This window comes from Pelobates fuscus, chromosome 1 (genome assembly GCF_036172605.1).
Source record: "Pelobates fuscus isolate aPelFus1 chromosome 1, aPelFus1.pri, whole genome shotgun sequence".
NCBI lineage: Eukaryota > Metazoa > Chordata > Amphibia > Anura > Pelobatidae > Pelobates > Pelobates fuscus.
Window position 1 is genome coordinate 456557065 of NC_086317.1, and position 19069 is coordinate 456576133.

Below are 19069 nucleotides of genomic sequence, written 5' to 3' on the forward strand. Positions count from 1 at the left end.
TGGGCTGTATAATATGTAATGGTAACTCAGTGCTAGGCTGTATAATATGTAATGGTAACTCAGTGCTGGGCTGTATAATATGTAATGGTAACTCAGTGCTAGGCTGTATAATATGTAATGGTAACTCAGTGCTGGGCTGTATAATATGTAATGGTGACTCAGTGCTAGGCTGTATAATATGTAATGGTAACTCAGTGCTGGGCTGTATAATATGTAATGGTAACTCAGTGCTGGGCTGTATAATATGTAATGGTAACTCAGTGCTAGGCTGTATAATATGTAATGGTAACTCAGTGCTGGGCTGTATAATATGTAATGGTAACTCAGTGCTGGGCTGTATAATATGTAATGGTAACTCAGTGCTGGGCTGTATAATATGTAATGGTAACTCAGTGCTAGGCTGTATAATATGTAATGGTAACTCAGTGCTGGGCTGTATAATATGTAATGGTAACTCAGTGCTGGGCTGTATAATATGTAATGGTAACTCAGTGCTAGGCTGTATAATATGTAATGGTAACTCAGTGCTGGGCTGTATAATATGTAATGGTAACTCAGTGCTGGGCTGTATAATATGTAATGGTAACTCAGTGCTGGGCTGTATAATATGTAATGGTAACTCAGTGCTAGGCTGTATAATATGTAATGGTAACTCAGTGCTGGGCTGTATAATATGTAATGGTAACTCAGTGCTGGGCTGTATAATATGTAATGGTAACTCAGTGCTGGGCTGTATAATATGTAATGGTAACTCAGTGCTGGGCTGTATAATATGTAATGGTAACTCAGTGCTGGGCTGTATAATATGTAATGGTAACTCAGTGCTGGGCTGTATAATATGTAATGGTAACTCAGTGCTGGGCTGTATAATATGTAATGGTAACTCAGTGCTAGGCTGTATAATATGTAATGGTAACTCCGTGCTGGGCTGTATAATATGTAATGGTAACTCAGTGCTGGGCTGTATAATATGTAATGGTAACTCAGTGCTGGGCTGTATAATATGTAATGGTAACTCAGTGCTAGGCTGTATAATATGTAATGGTAACTCAGTGCTGGGCTGTATAATATGTAATGGTAACTCAGTGCTGGGCTGTATAATATGTAATGGTAACTCAGTGCTGGGCTGTATAATATGTAATGGTAACTCAGTGCTGGGCTGTATAATATGTAATGGTAACTCAGTGCTGGGCTGTATAATATGTAATGGTAACTCAGTGCTGGGCTGTATAATATGTAATGGTAACTCAGTGCTGGGCTGTATAATATGTAATGGTAACTCAGTGCTGGGCTGTATAATATGTAATGGTAACTCAGTGCTAGGCTGTATAATATGTAATGGTAACTCAGTGCTGGGCTGTATAATATGTAATGGTAACTCAGTGCTGGGCTGTATAATATGTAATGGTAACTCAGTGCTGGGCTGTATAATATGTAATGGTAACTCAGTGCTGGGCTGTATAATATGTAATGGTAACTCAGTGCTGGGCTGTATAATATGTAGTGGTAACTCAGTGCTGGACTGTATAATATGTAATGGTAACTCAGTGCTGGGCTGTATAATATGTAATGGTAACTCAGTGCTAGGCTGTATAATATGTAATGGTAACTCAGTGCTGGGCTGTATAATATGTAATGGTAACTCAGTGCTAGGCTGTATAATATGTAATGGTAACTCAGTGCTGGGCTGTATAATATGTAATGGTAACTCAGTGCTGGGCTGTATAATATGTAATGGTAACTCAGTGCTGGGCTGTATAATATGTAATGGTAACTCAGTGCTGGGCTGTATAATATGTAATGGTAACTCAGTGCTGGGCTGTATAATATGTAATGGTAACTCAGTGCTGGGCTGTATAATATGTAATGGTAACTCAGTGCTGGGCTGTATAATATGTAATGGTAACTCAGTGCTGGGCTGTATAATATGTAATGGTAACTCAGTGCTGGGCTGTATAATATGTAATGGTAACTCAGTGCTGGGCTGTATAATATGTAATGGTAACTCAGTGCTAGGCTGTATAATATGTAATGGTAACTCAGTGCTGGGCTGTATAATATGTAATGGTAACTCAGTGCTGGGCTGTATAATATGTAATGGTAACTCAGTGCTAGGCTGTATAATATGTAATGGTAACTCAGTGCTGGGCTGTATAATATGTAATGGTAACTCAGTGCTGGGCTGTGTAATATGTAATGGTAACTCAGTGCTGGGCTGTATAATATGTAATGGTAACTCAGTGCTGGACTGTATAATATGTAATGGTAACTCAGTGCTGGGCTGTATAATATGTAATGGTAACTCAGTGCTAGGCTGTATAATATGTAATGGTAACTCAGTGCTGGGCTGTATAATATGTAATGGTAACTCAGTGCTAGGCTGTATAATATGTAATGGTAACTCAGTGCTGGGCTGTATAATATGTAATGGTAACTCAGTGCTGGGCTGTATAATATGTAATGGTAACTCAGTGCTGGGCTGTATAATATGTAATGGTAACTCAGTGCTAGGCTGTATAATATGTAATGGTAACTCAGTGCTAGGCTGTATAATATGTAATGGTAACTCAGTGCTAGGATGTATAATATGTAATGGTAACTCAGTGCTGGGCTGTATAATATGTAATGGTAACTCAGTGCTGGGCTGTATAATATGTAATGGTAACTCAGTGCTGGGCTGTATAATATGTAATGGTAACTCAGTGCTGGGCTGTATAATATGTAATGGTAACTCAGTGCTGGGCTGTATAATATGTAATGGTAACTCAGTGCTAGGCTGTATAATATGTAATGGTAACTCAGTGCTGGGCTGTATAATATGTAATGGTAACTCAGTGCTGTGCTGTATAATATGTAATGGTAAATCAGTGCTGGGCTGTATAATATGTAATGGTGACTCAGTGCTAGGCTGTATAATATGTAATGGTAACTCAGTGCTGGGCTGTATAATATGTAATGGTAACTCAGTGCTGGGCTGTATAATATGTAATGGTAACTCAGTGCTGGGCTGTATAATATGTAATGGTAACTCAGTGCTAGGCTGTATAATATGTAATGGTAACTCAGTGCTGGGCTGTATAATATGTAATGGTAACTCAGTGCTGGGCTGTATAATATGTAATGGTAACTCAGTGCTGGGCTGTATAATATGTAATGGTAACTCAGTGCTGGGCTGTATAATATGTAATGGTAACTCAGTGCTGGGCTGTATAATATGTAATGGTAACTCAGTGCTAGGCTGTATAATATGTAATGGTAACTCAGTGCTGGGCTGTATAATATGTAATGGTAACTCAGTGCTGGGCTGTATAATATGTAATGGTAACTCAGTGCTGGGCTGTATAAAATGTAATGGTAACTCAGTGCTGGGCTGTATAATATGTAATGGTAACTCAGTGCTGGGCTGTATAATATGTAATGGTAACTCAGTGCTGGGCTGTATAATATGTAATGGTAACTCAGTGCTGGGCTGTATAATATGTAATGGTAACTCAGTGCTAGGCTGTATAATATGTAATGGTAACTCAGTGCTGGGCTGTATAATATGTAATGGTAACTCAGTGCTGGGCTGTATAATATGTAATGGTAACTCAGTGCTGGGCTGTATAATATGTAATGGTAACTCAGTGCTGGGCTGTATAATATGTAATGGTAACTCAGTGCTGGGCTGTATAATATGTAATGGTAACTCAGTGCTAGGCTGTATAATATGTAATGGTAACTCAGTGCTGGGCTGTATAATATGTAATGGTAACTCAGTGCTGGGCTGTATAATATGTAATGGTAACTCAGTGCTGGGCTGTATAATATGTAATGGTAACTCAGTGCTGGGCTGTATAAAATGTAATGGTAACTCAGTGCTGAGTTCATGAAGGCAGTGCTGGGCTGTATAAAATGTAATGGTAACTCAGTGCTGAGTTCTTTATAGACAGCGTATTTGTATGCATTTGGAATGTTGCCTACAAGCCCAGCCTTAAATTTGTCTATGTTCTACGGGCTGCACGGAGAATCAAACCCTGCGCTTCAGAACAATCGCAATCTTTGCTGCACAAAGTTTATTAATCTCCAGAGTAATCTTGTCCATAAACCTAGATTGGAAGAAGGGCAGCTTTTGTAATGTCACATCAATGGTACAAAAATTGACAACCTAGGTCAGCACTTTAAAAAAAAATGGATTTTAATTGTCTAACTAGCACAATTCCAAATGCCAGCTCATCCACTGATAATCGCACACAGCTCTCAGGAAGTACATTTCTCTGTGGCTCACAGAGACTGTAATTGGCTTTTTGATTTTTCATTCTAAGAGCAAGAGAACTTACATGTAGTTTATAGCTTTTTGTTATTTTTCAATTTTTATTGCTCTGCCGCCTTACAGCTGCAGTACAGTTCGCTGTTACGTTTTTTAATAATTGTATGTATTTGTTCTGCTTTACTTCATAACCATAAAATTGATAGTCACACCTACATTGGATTTCTGCTATTCAATCCTACATATAATCATAATGCGTTTCTAGAAAAACCTCATACACAGCATAAGGCTCAGAAAATTACCAAAAATCCCACAGCTTAATTTTACAATACAAAATTAATCTGCGTCTTGGTTTGCAGTAAAATGTCATCTTAAGCAATGAAATTACTGACAGCCGCTAGGTTTGACGCTAAAATGTAACAAGTATCGCTGGTCTGCATGCTACGGACATACATCTTCACTGATACTGTCCATTTCATCACCACTTGCAGAACGCTGTAGAAGACACAATGGATAAAGTCCTTCTCATGCTTTAAGCAAGCGAGAGGGGACCTCAGAGAACATTTAAAGTAAGAGATACATACAAATACATCCCTGCATTCACACACAGACAATCCACACAAATACATCCCTGCATTCACACACAGACAATCCACACAAAAATATCCCTGCATTCACACACAGACAATCCACACAAATACATCCCTGCATTCACACACAGACAATCCACACAAAAATATCCCTACATTCACACACAGACAATCCACACAAATATATCCTTACATTCACACACAGACAATCCACACAAAAATATCCCTGCATTCACACACAGACAATCCACACAAAAATATCAATGCATTCACACACAGACAATCCTCACAAATATATCCCTACATTCACACACAGACAATCCACACAAAAATATCCCTGCATTCACACACAGACAATTCTCACAAATATATCCCTACATTCACACAGACAATCCACACAAATATATCCCTGCATTCACACACAGACAATCCACACAAATATATCCCTGCATTCACACACAGACAATCCACACAAATATATCCCTACATTCACACACAGACAATCCACACAAATATATCCCTGCATTCACACACAGACAATCCACACAAATATATCCTTGCATTCACACACAGACAATCCACACAAATATATCCTTGCATTCACACACAGACAATCCACACAAATATATCCTTGCATTCACACACAGACAATCCACACAAAAATATCCCTGCATTCACACACAGACAATCCTCACAAATATATCCCTACATTCACACACAGACAATCCACACAAAAATATCCATGCATTCACACACAGACAATCCTCACAAATATATACCTACATTCACACAGACAATCCACACAAATATATCCTTGCATTCACACACAGACAATCCACACAAAAATATCCCTACATTCACACAGACAATCCACACAAAAATATCCCTACATTCACACACAGACAATCCTCACAAATATATACCTACATTCACACAGACAATCCACACAAATATATCCCTACATTCACACCCACACTCCACACAAATACTCCTCTCTCCCCCCCCCCCCCCCTCCCCTTTCAAAGTATTGGATTGGCTAAAAATCTGCCATTTTGATGATGTCAAAAAGGGGGTGGAGCCAGCACTGGCAGACCCGTGCGGCGCAGAATTAAGGTGAGTTTTAAACTTTTATAGAGGGGCTAAGGGGGGGGGCAAGCCACCTAAATGCTGCGTTCAGCACTACAGGGTCAGGAATACAGGTTTGTGTTTCTGACCCTATAGTGATCCTTTAAGGAATATTATGGCCAGCAGTACTACTATCATGAAACCAGTAAAAAGAAAAAAAAATCAAAAAAAGAGCCAGAAAACAGAACTACTAAATGGAACATACGCAGACTTTACCAGGAAGAAACGTGAATCACAATACTGTAACAGAGAAAGTTTCTCTCAATGCCACAACAGAGACCGAGCAGATCGGTAGTGAGGGGTAGAATCTTTACTGCAGAAGGCGAAGTGTCTGTTTGGTTGCTATGGAATTGAACACGGCTAGGCTTGAAAGCCACAAGCAATACAAATTATACTTGGCACGTGCTGCACTCGAAAATGATGCATGGTGGCTGGTGTAGCAAGGCTGCAGAGGAAGGACTGGATAGAAAGGGGGGAATTGTGGAAAAAGTTTACTTGACTAAGGAAGTGGAGCATCCTTAAAGAGGCACTCCAGCCACCAAAACAACTTAATCTAAATGAAGTTATGGTGCCTGGAGGCACTTTTACCTTAAGGGGTTAAACGTTCTCTTCCAAGCCAGTTTAGTGAATGGGCAGTCCCAGATTGGCTGAGAGTGTTAGCTGACCGCTCTCAGCCAATCAGCGATGCCTCGTGTCTGGTTGCACTCTGCGCTTCCTGTTAGTGAAAATTCAGAAGCCAGATGCCGGCTGGTAGAAGTGGACATTGACGTTGAAGGCCGTTTCAAACGGTTTAGCCCTTTGGTGGTTCTGTCAGGATTACTGTTTGATCCAGCACGTAGAACTGTACAGCACGGATGACAAATAAGTAACGTATTACCGGTCCTTAGAATGGCCGGATTTAACGTACAAAGAATAGTCAAAAATACTAGCCGAGGTCAGGGAACACAGAAAGGGACGCAGCGACGAGGAAAGCCAGGAGTCAGGATACCAGAATATAGAGAAGTCAATAAACAAAGCCAAAGTCAAAAACCAGGTAGAAAACTAATAACAGGAACGCGCTCTCGGACAACCACAAGGGAAACCACGACAGGGCACTGAGCAGGATGAGATTTGGGCCTAAATACCCCTCCTCTAGTTCTGATAGGCTGTAACCGGCCTTTGACCCCAAAGTCGGTTACCAGGTTTCATTTGCATAATTGCTGCTCAGCATTAACCCTTCTGTGGATTAGGTTGCTGCTCGGCACAACTTTTCCTGTGTGGACAGTAAATGTCATTAACCACATTTTTATAAGCGGATGAATACGTGACAGGTTCCTCCTGGCACCATAACAACTTTATTTAGATGTCTTGATTATTATTATTATGATCGTCAGTCTGGCAGAAAGTAAGTCAACAGTGGAATTGATTGGGAATGAAAGAATATGGTGAAATAATAAAAAAGAAAATTTAAAATTTAAAAGCAACAAAATTGGGGCAGTCTGTATGTTAAACCTTTTTTAAAGATAATAACTTTGTTATATTTCATTTGAAATGAATATGTTGTGCCTTCCAGTAAAATACATTATCTTTGTTTTTCCTTCTCAGACCTGCCAGTACATCATCTTCCTACAGCAAGAAAGGTTCGCAGAGTCAGGGGGGTGTAGGAGCCTTCATAGATGATGATGAGGTGAGTTATTGATTACAAGGGAGATTCTGGTTTTTTTTTTTTAAACATTTTGTACACACATGACAATAATATGCAAACAGTTACTCCATCGTGAAGGATGACACTGATATTTAGAATCACAGGAGGGACCAAATGCTTTTTCACCAGCACAGAGTAAAATAAACTAATACACAATATAAGATTGCCCTACAAGCTAATGCAAGATACTCTGTGATTTTCAAAGACTATTCGCAGCAAAGGGATAAACAAGAATCATCAGATTGCACGGCAAGCCATTACTGCCAGGTACTCTTTGATTTTAAAAGACTATTAACAGCACAGAGGGGAAAAACAAAACCGGAAACATCAGATTTCTCTGCAAGCCAGGAGCCACTAGTGCCAGATTCTCTGTGATTTTTATGGCAATGAGCATGTACCAACAGCACAAACATTTTATTTTCTTAAATACAGTTTCATCTTGCAATGCACAGGTTGCATTTAATACAATAAATAAACCCAGAGATATAATATTTATATATGGATTTCTCCGTTTGTAGGCAATTCAATTAAAAAATGTTGCTATATTACCCATATCAGTCAGTCATCATTAAGTGCTCTGTATTAGCGCAAGAAATAAAACAATACTAACATTTAAAAAACTCTGTAGGATCATCTTCTGGTTGTCTTCAGTCTGTATTAGAATGCCCTAGAAGAGGGGTTCCCAACCCGTGGTACTCGTACCTACTGGGGTACAATCCAGGGCCCCTGGGGGAAGCGAAAAAAATTGGTAATGGCAGCGGTGCAGTTGCACCAGCGAGTTTGGAAACCATCGGGTGGTCCATACACTTAGGGCCACCCGATGGACATGTGCAGTGAGGGGCATGGTCGTGCACTGGGGCACTTTAACAGTGTGACCGGATCCTTCTTCTCTGAAGGGAGGCTGTGAGGAAGTGAGAGACGGTCACTTCCTCCCAGCTGAAACAGACCGAGCCATGAGAAGAAGCCACCCTTCTGCACCCAAAAGGTAGGCTAAAATTTTGACCTGCATATGTGTTTTGGGTGTCTGTATCTATATGTATGTATTATTTGTGTCTGTGTGTTTGGATCTTTATGTCTGTCTGTGCATCTTTGTGTCTGCGTATTTGAATCTGTATGTCCTTGTATCTCTGTGTGTGTAATTATTGTTTGCATCTGTGTAAATATGTGTCAGTGTTTGTATCTGTATGTCTGTCGGTGTTTGTATCTGTCTGTCTGCATATGTGCCAGTGTTTGTATTTGTGTGCCTATACATCTGTATGTGTGTTGTTGTTTGGATCTGTATGTCTGAGTATCTGTGAGTGAGTCATTGTTTATATCTGTGTATCTGTATGTCTGTCAGTGTTTGTATCTGTGTGTCTGTACATCTGTATCTGCATGTGTGTCAGTGTGTGTCTGTATCTGCATGTGTTTCAGTGTTTCTATATATTTATGTACGTATATATGCATCTGTGTGTCTGTTCAACTGTATGTGTGTCAGTGTTTACATCTGTACGTCTGTGTATCTGCATGTGTGGCAGTGTTTGTGTCTGTACATATGTATGTGTGCCAGCATGTGTATGTGTATGTGTATCAGTGTATGTATCTGTGCATCCACATGTACGCCAGTATGTGTATCAGTGTGTCTGTGCAACTGTATGTGTGTCTGTGTTTCTATCTGTGTGTCTATGTATCTACATGTGTGTCAGTGTGTGTATCTATGTGTCTATACATCTGTATGTGTGTCTGTGTTTGTATCTGCATGTATATCAGTGTTTGTTTTTGTGTCTGGGTTTTATCTACATGTGTATCAGTGTTTATTTCTGTGTCCGTGTTTGTATCTGTATCTTTGTGTGATTCTGTGTGTGCATCTGCATGTATGTCAGTGTTTGTATCTCTGTGTGCATCTGCATTTGTCAGTGTCTATATGTGTGTCTGCGTATATGCATATGTGTCAGTGCATTCATCTGCACTGTGAGAAGCAGGGGGTGCCTGGGGCAGAGGAAGAGAAGGGGAGCTTGTGACATAGGAGAAGCAGGGGGTGCCTGGGGCAGAGGAAGAGAAAGGGAGCATGTGACATAGGAGAAGCAGGGGGTGCCTGGGGCAGAGGAAGAGAAGGGGAGCCTGTGACATAGGAGAAGCAGGGGGAGCCTGGGGCAGAGAAACACCTACCGGTATATATTTGGAATAACAGTAACTATGTTAATAGCAAACATTTTGCTAAAATTAGTTTTTTTTTTAATTATATAAATAAGCTGACAAGGGGTACTATAGTGAGAAAAGGGACCATTGCCATAGAACATGCATCCCTTTCTTTTGTCTTGAATTTTTACATGGTTGAATGATCCCTGTGCCTATAGCTGTTATGATCGTGTTTGTACAATATATTTTAGGTGCTTTTTTTTTTTTTTTTGTACGTACTTGTTCTTGCCTGCTGAGATTAGTGAGAGTTACACTCCAGGGCAGAAACTGCTATTTGCAGCTGACTCAGTACTTGTTCCTTTCCTGACGTGCTGAGAGGAGCTCAGGAGAAGGAGATATAGTGTTGTAAAGAATTACAATAAAACCAGAACTGATGACCTCCCTGGTGAATGTCCAAATGCTGCACGGGTGTGTGACTCCTACAGGTTCCATTAATCATTTTATTAAAATGGGTATAAATAAAGGAGAAGATGATAACCTTGCCTAGGGAATGACAAGAAAAAAAAATAACTTCTTGTTTGCTTTTAGTTTATTAGCCTGTTTAGTAATTCATACATTAGTGTTTATGATGGCAGTGTTCCTCGGCGCTACGTGTTTTTAGAAAGGATTCATTTACAACATGTTGCTGAATGTCAATCTGTCATTGCATCATAAAAAAAAAGCAAAAACAAACCTTTATTATAATCATTGAGAAGTATATCTGGGAGTGAAAATTAATCTGCTTTCAAATACCAGACTGCCTGCGCTATTTGCAATAATGTTTAGACACTATACAAGTTTCACTAATGCAAAAAAAAAAAAAAAAGTGGTCCTGTCTTCCAGAAAATGTATTGTTGAAAAGGTCACCTTTGATGGTATAAGCGTTTAAAGCTGCACTGCAGGTATTTTAAAGTCCTTCAGTTTGCCGAAGTTCTTTTGGGATAACTTGCCAGTCCCAGCAGGCTTATTTTATGAAAGTGTCTATTTCAAGAGAAATGAGCACACTTTACGACTGTCAATCAAACAACAAGGTGGGATTTGCGCCTCATCCCCTTTTAGCTATATTTCAAAGCCGAAGTGAGGAGCTTCGCTGATCTCGGTGCTGACTTCAATAATACAACTCAGGGAGAGGGTATGATTGGCAGGTCATGCACATGCATGAATAAACTAGTGTGGCTTTCAATATGAACTAGTTCTTTCATTCCACTCAAAAAAGAAAGGCAGTATATATATATATATATATTTCTTTATTTTGAAGTGGTCTTTTAGCCTGTGCATCTCCGTCTGAGTTAAATATACCTCTTCTCCTTCCTGCTTGGAAGTTGCAAATGCAACAACTCTGCATCCAAATAAAAAAACATGCTTCCATGCCATCTTCTTGTGAGTAGAACACTTATAAACCATCAGGGGAGGGCTGGAAATCTGTGGTCTGTGGGGGGGGGCAAAAACTATTTAGAGACCTATAGAGCAATTTTACTATCCCGTTAACATCTACGATAGACACATGTACACAATCAAAATAGATGTGTTGGTTCACATCCGAGATAATTAAATAGAAAGTACTGGGCACTTGGACATTTAGGGGTGAAAAATTGTTACATAGCAGCCCGGGGAGCATCTACCTTGCCCACTTGGACATCACTAATCAATAAGGGAGATCTCCCCAACCAGGCGAGCATTTAGTAAAAAGAGATCTGAAGTATTTTCCAGCAAGGGAATTCTATTAATGCATTAAATGCATAAACCTTGTATATCAAGCCATGATCAGTAAATGCATAAACTTAATATTTCATGCCAATTCACATTAAATGCGTAAACTTAGTTGTGGCAAAAATGCCTCTGCCACATGTTCTTGGAGGCCCCTGCAATAGATCTGGGCTAATCTACTTTTAAGAGGCTCTGTTCGTGCAATTGGGACTATGTGGTTCGGGAACCGAACAGCTGCACGAACCAGAGACCACCCGGGAGCTTGTTAAACCCTATTAACACTTGGTAACGATTCAAACCGCAGTGTTCTAATTGTTTGTCTGGGTGGCCGCTGTTCGCATGAACGACCACAAGGTGGCGGTCGTCTTGTTCGCATGAACGTAAGCAGCGGTGTTTGGTCGTCGAGTTCCTGGAACTAAAATCGGACACGTAAACTCCCGAACACCGCTGTACTTCCATCCTCGTCTGCTTACAGTTCTACACAACCTAGAAGGGCACACTGTTCAGTGGAATCATTTGTCTGGATAAGGGGAACAAGCTGCAGGGTAAGACTATTGATTATGTTCGGTAGTTTGTTCGGTTTTAAACTAACGAACTAAACCGACCGCAAGCCCTGATTCTCTGGAACTGTTTTGGGCAGGAGCCTCGTGTGCGGTCAGTCAAATTATGACTTTCGTGGAAATCCTTAACCGATCTGAGTGACTTTTTGATATGTTGGTCCCCTAGATCAAGGTTATCAGGGGATGTGACTTTTGTGGGGTTTCCATGTGTTTTGGGGGGTACTTACTTGATACTGTAAAATTTGTTTTCTGTGCCTGGAGATAATTGAGTTTAGTACAGTTCCTGACTCCATTATCGCATTATGTCATTACAGTGTGTACTTTGTCATAGTCCTCAGGTCCAGTGGGAAATGCCCCTGGAATATGTCATGAAAAACCCCTTGCATGGGAACTTGCATATAAGGCCAGTTGTGGCTTCCATTAAACAGTTCCTCTTCACCCTCAACATAGAGACTCGTCTCATGTGTGGAGGAGACAGCGATATTCACTCTGGTGGAGTGCTTAGGAGTACTCAGTGTTTCTAGGAAACCGCGATTGGCAGAGCCACCCAGTCGGGGTGCCAGGCGGTCCGCCACATTGGTATATCATGTCAAAGGGCAGTAAATACATAAACAAAGTATATTATGCCAATGAAAGTAAATCCATTAACTAGGAATATCATATAAAAAAGCACCAAATGTATATACTTGGTATATCATGCCTGTGAGCAGTAAATTCATGACATTTCCAGTGAGCCATATGTGCATCTAAAAAGCCTGCCAGTGCCATCTGTGCCCCCCAAACTACCTGCCAGTGTCGCCTCTCTGCCACCAGATTGTTTCATCTCTCTGCCCCCAGCAGCTCTGTGCCTTCTCTCTGCCCCCAGCAGCTCTGTGCCATCTCTCTGCCCCAGCAGCTCTGTGCCATCTCTCTGCCCCAGCAGCATTGTGCCATCTCTCCCCACAGCAGCTCTGTGCCATCTCTCTGCCCCAGCAGCTCTGAGCCATCTCTCTGCCCCAGCAGCTCTGTGCCATCTCTCTGCCCCAGCAACATTGTGCTCTCTCCCTACCCCAGCAGCTTTGTGCCATCTCTCTCCCCACAGCAGCTTTGTGCCATCTCTCTGCCACCAGACTTTCATCTCTCTGCCCCCAGCAGCCTTGTGCCTTCTCTCTGCCCCCCAGCAGCTCTGTGCCATCTCTCTGCCCCCAGCAGCTCTGTGCCATCTCTCTGCCCCCAGCAGCTCTGTGCCATCTCTCTGCCCCAGCAGCTCTGTGCCATATCTCTGCCCCCAGCAGCTCTGTGCCATCTCTCTGCCCCCAGCAGCTCTGTGCCATCTCTCTGCCCCCAGCAGCTCTGTGCCATATCTCTGCCCCCAGCAGCTCTGTGCAATCTATGCCCCCAGCAGCTCTGTGCCATCTCTGCCCCCAGCAGCATTGTGCCATCTCTCTGCCCCAGCAGCTTTGTGCTCTCTCTCTACCCCAGCAGCTCTGTGCCATCTCTCTTCCCCAGCAGCATTGTGCTCTCTCTCTACCCCAGCAGCTCTGTGCCATCACTCTGCCCCAGCCTTGTGCCATCTCTCTCCCCAGAGCAGCTCTGTGTCACCTCTCTGCCCCCAGCAGCTTTGTGCCATCTCTCTGCCCCCAGCAGCATTGTGCCATCCCTCTGCCCCAGCAGCATTGTGCCATCCCTCTGCCCCAGCAGCATTGTGCCATCCCTCTGCCCCAGCAGCATTGTGCCATCTCTCTGCCCCAGCAGCATTGTGCCATCTCTCTACCCCAGCAGCTCTGTGCCATCTCTCTGCCCCAGCAGCTCTGTGCCATCTATCTGCCCCAGCAGCTCTGTGCCATCTCTCTGCCCCAGCAGCTCTGTGCCATCTCTCTGCCCCAGCAGCTCTGTGCCATCTCTCTGCCCCAGCAGCTCTGTGCCATATCTCTGCCCCCAGCAGCTCTGTGCCATATCTCTGCCCCCAGCAGCTCTGTGCCATATCTCTGCCCCCAGCAGCTCTGTGCCATCTCTCTGCCCCCAGCAGCTCTGTGCCATATCTCTGCCCCCAGCAGCTCTGTGCAATCTCTGCCCCCAGCAGCTCTGTGCCATCTCTGCCCCCAGCAGCATTGTGCCATCTCTCTGCCCCAGCAGCTTTGTGCTCTCTCTCTACCCCAGCAGCTCTGTGCCATCTCTCTTCCCCAGCAGCATTGTGCTCTCTCTCTACCCCAGCAGCTCTGTGCCATCTCTCTGCCCCAGCAGCTCTGTGCCATCTCTCTGCCCCAGCAGCTCTGTGCCATCTCTCTGCCCCAGCAGCTCTGTGCCATCTCTCTGCCCCAGCAGCTCTGTGCCATCTCTCTGCCCCAGCAGCTCTGTGCCATCTCTCTGCCCCAGCAGCTCTGTGCCATCTCTCTGCTCCCAGCAGCTTTGTGCCATCTCTCTGCCCCCGCAGCATTGTGCCATCTCTCTGCCCCCGCAGCATTGTGCCATCTCTCTGCCCCCGCAGCATTGTGCCATCTCTCTGCCCCAGCAGCATTGTGCCATCTCTCTGCCCCAGCAGCATTGTGCCATCCCTCTGCCCCAGCAGCATTGTGCCATCCCTCTGCCCCAGCAGCATTGTGCCATCTCTCTGCCCCAGCAGCATTGTGCCATCTCTCTGCCCCAGCAGCATTGTGCCATCTCTCTACCCCAGCAGCTCTGTGCCATCTCTCTGCCCCAGCAGCTCTGTGCCATCTCTCTGCCCCAGCAGCTCTGTGCCATCTCTCTGCCCCAGCAGCTCTGTGCCATCTCTCTGCCCCAGCAGCTCTGTGCCATCTCTCTGCCCCAGCAGCTCTGTGCCATCTCTCTGCCCCAGCAGCTCTGTGCCATATCTCTGCCCCCAGCAGCTCTGTGCCATCTCTCTGCCCCCAGCAGCTCTGTGCCATATCTCTGCCCCCAGCAGCTCTGTGCAATCTCTGCCCCCAGCAGCTCTGTGCCATCTCTGCCCCCAGCAGCATTGTGCCATCTCTCTGCCCCAGCAGCTTTGTGCTCTCTCTCTACCCCAGCAGCTCTGTGCCATCTCTCTTCCCCAGCAGCATTGTGCTCTCTCTCTACCCCAGCAGCTCTGTGCCATCTCTCTGCCCCAGCAGCTCTGTGCCATCTCTCTGCCCCAGCAGCTCTGTGCCATCTCTCTGCCCCAGCAGCTCTGTGCCATCTCTCTGCCCCAGCAGCTCTGTGCCATCTCTCTGCCCCAGCAGCTCTGTGCCATCTCTCTGCCCCAGCAGCTCTGTGCCATCTCTCTGCTCCCAGCAGCTTTGTGCCATCTCTCTGCCCCCGCAGCATTGTGCCATCTCTCTGCCCCCGCAGCATTGTGCCATCTCTCTGCCCCTGCAGCATTGTGCCATCTCTCTGCCCCAGCAGCATTGTGCCATCTCTCTGCCCCAGCAGCATTGTGCCATCTCTCTGCCCCAGCAGCATTGTGCTATCTCTCTGCCCCCAGCAGCTCTGTGCTATCTCTCTGCCCCCAGCAGCTCTGTGCCATCACTCTGCCCCAGCCTTGTGCCATCTCTCTCCCCAGAGCAGCTTTGTGTCACCTCTCTGCCCCCAGCAGCTTTGTGCCATCTCTCTGCCCCCAGCAGCTTTGTGCCATCTCTCTGCCCCCAGCAGCATTGTGCCATCCCTCTGCCCCAGCAGCATTGTGCCATCCCTCTGCCCCAGCAGCATTGTGCCATCCCTCTGCCCCAGCAGCATTGTGCCATCTCTCTGCCCCAGCAGCATTGTGCCATCTCTCTGCCACCAGCAGCCTTGTGCCTTCTCTCTACCCCAGCAGCTCTGTGCCATCTCTCTGCCCACAGCAGCTCTGTGCCATCTCTCTGCCCACAGCAGCTCTGTGCCATCTCTCTGCCCCAGCAGCTCTGTGCCATCTCTCTGCCCCAGCAGCTCTGTGCCATCTCTCTGCCCCAGCAGCTCTGTGCCATCTCTCTGCCCACAGCAGCTCTGTGCCATCTCTCTGCCCACAGCAGCTCTGTGCCATCTCTCTGCCCCAGCAGCTCTGTGCCATCTCTCTGCCCCAGCAGCTCTGTGCCATCTCTCTGCCCCAACAGCTCTCTGCCCTCAGCATATCTGTTTCTTCTCTCTGCCCACAGCAGCTCTGTGCCATCTCTCTGCCCACAGCAGCTCTGTGCCATCTCTCTGCCCCAGCAGCTCTGTGCCATCTCTCTGCCCCAACAGCTCTCTGCCCTCAGCATATCTGTTTCTTCTCTCTGCCCCAGCAGCTCTGTGCCATCTCTCTGCCCCAACAGCTCTCTGCCCTCAGCATATCTGTTTCTTCTCTCTGCCCCCAGCAGCTCTGTGCCATCTCTCTGCCCCAGCAGCTCTGTGCCATCTCTCTGCCCCCAACAGCTCTCTGCCCTCAGCATATCTGTTTCTTCTCTCTGCCCCCAGCAGCTCTGTGCCATCTCTCTGCCCCCAACAGCTCTCTGCCCTCAGCATATCTGTTTCTTCTCTCTGCCCCCAGCAGCTCTGTGCCATCTCTCTGCCCTCAGCATATCTGTTTCTTCTCTCTGCCCCCAGCAGCTCTGTGCCATCTCTCTTCCCCCAGCAACTTGCTCAGGCACACTGATTGCATTCCCAGCACTTGCTCTGCATCCAGACGGCATCCCCTCTGACTTGTCAAGACACACTAGGAGCGCGAGACGGAGGCAGGCAGACAGACAGGATTTCTGTGCAGAGGCACAATGCTGCCCACCTCCCTTTCCCGCATAGGTAACTGGTTGGCTGGCTAGATGCCAGCTGCAAAATAAATAGACCATGCTGACGGGATATTACTAATCCTGGCTCCGGCTGAGATACTGCCTATGCTGGTAAAATACCTAATCTTAGAATTCTAGGTGGCCTGGCGGGCAATTGCCACCCCTGACCCAGCCTGGCCCTGTAAACAATATAAACATACACGTTTTTATTAAAAGGATCAAAAAATTACAAACAAAAGAAAACTCACTGAAACTTTTTCACTTATGGATCAATGAAAAAAAATGCCAAACAAGGACATAAATAGTTTGAGCATCAGGGCTAGTAATCATTCAAATAAACCCTGAAATAGTCTGAATTACAGACTGGTGCCTGATAAGTCAACCACACAACCTTCCCATCAAATAGTGCATGCGGAATAGCTGTTTTGATCCATTCACCATTTGACCTCTCTGCATTTGCAGCAATCTGAATGTGTTGTGAGTGTCAGGAGTAGTTAATCTTGTGTCTCCAATTGCTCAAGAGTATAATTAGTGAAACTTTTTCATCCTGCCATCTTTTAGATTGGTTGGTTTATAGCAGATATATGTGTATGTATATTTGCAGCACAATTAGTTATTCCAAGCAATAGTTATAGCCGTCTGAAGAAAAATTAATATTATAATGTGAAGCCCATATCAACATCTACACAGATATAAAATACACATCTTGGAAGCACAGAAATAGGTTAAACATTCTCAAGACAAACTATTTTGACCTTTTTTGATATTGATAGTTGGGAGCTGTCTTTGATGACTCAGACTGTTGAATCCTGAGAGATTACTTTAGAGAGTGGTATTCGACATAGGACAAAATGTGTTGAAAGAACATGTGCAGGTCATAAATCCTATTTCTATAGAACACGCTATCAAAGACAATGGCAATTTTACCAATGCAGCATAGAGATATATCCAGTGTAAAAATAGAGCTTGGTGTTATAATACTGTAAAGAACTCTCTGCAATATAAGGAGTGATATAGCCTTATCAGGTGCACCGTCGAACGTACCGCATGCATTCTGGTGTAGGGAGCTAAGCAGAAATATAAGCTCATTTATCTACAAGCTGAGCTATAATATTATACTTTGACATTTATACCATTGTATAATGGTACATGAAAACCATGTACCCAGAGTTTGTACTAACTCCTGTAACTAGTGAAATATGGTGGCCAGTGACATATTTAGGGATTTTATGAACTAAATACCCAAGTTGTGTAACAATGTTTTAATTCTGAAATGATCTGTAAATATTTATTACTCCATATACATTTTTTTATTTTTGTTTTTATGGGTACTTAAAAATGAGTCTAACTGAAGCCTGCTGACCATAAGAAACAGGTGAAATTTATATTCCCACCCTGGGATACACTCAAGCGAATACAGACGGGAAAATACAATTGCGGTTGTCCACGTCTGAGCCTCAAGAATTATTTTATTTATTTATTCACTGGATCGGACAAAAATATATACTGGGTCTTTTTTGTAGTTATTTATTGTAAGTTCTAATCAGTAGTGTATTTTGGCTTTGTGCTTCTCTCGACTAAACTCAAACACTCCCTAATATAAATTTTCCCCAGCCCTGTCTGTCAAGGCTTTTTCCTGTTTAGTACCAACACACTCTTTGGCTAACAGACACACGCACTTACTGATATTTGCATGGACATACACTCTTTGACAGATATACAGTCGTTGGCACACACATTCAATGCACACATTTTCTTATACACTTTTTTCTAAATTTATTTTAATTTATCCAACTCACACATTCACTGACGCACACACCTTCACTGACAGACACACACATTTTCTTATACCCTTTTTTTCTAAATCAATTTTAATTTAAGTCCACCCAGCTACCCTACCTTTCAGAGCTGGAGTGGATTCTTTCCCTGAGATCCAATGTGGATTTTTTTTGTCTGGAGTCAAATGTCGCTACTGTGACTGCCACCTAGGCAGGCTGATGGCCGCGTGTGTGCACAATGGAGGCGGCGAGGGAGCTGTAACTGTCTTGCTTTGCTCCCTCATGCACCATTTAGTGATGCCGGGGCCGCAGTGATGTCATATTCTGGCTCCCGGCATAACAGCAGGGTGCGCGAGGGAGCAGTGCAAGAAGAGTGTAGAGATCAGTGCTCCCTCACTGCCTGCCTACAACATGCATGGCAACCACTCTGGGGTTATGACTCAAGGCATCTCCCGGGGCGTTTGGGGTTGGCATTTTTTGCTGCCACCCAGGGCAAATGCCTTGTTAGCCTTGCAGTAAATACTTCAG

General features: G+C 44.3%; 1 protein-coding gene across 1 annotated transcript in view; it reads left to right on the plus strand.

Moving 5' to 3' along the window:
- Nucleotides 1-19069, plus strand: part of MRE11 (MRE11 homolog, double strand break repair nuclease) — a 164737-nt gene that overhangs the window by 118598 nt on the left and 27070 nt on the right. Inside the window, exon 19 of the mRNA XM_063430661.1 lies at nucleotides 7549-7630. Coding sequence (XP_063286731.1) covers nucleotides 7549-7630 — 82 coding nt within the window. The remainder of the gene's footprint in view (nucleotides 1-7548; nucleotides 7631-19069) is intronic.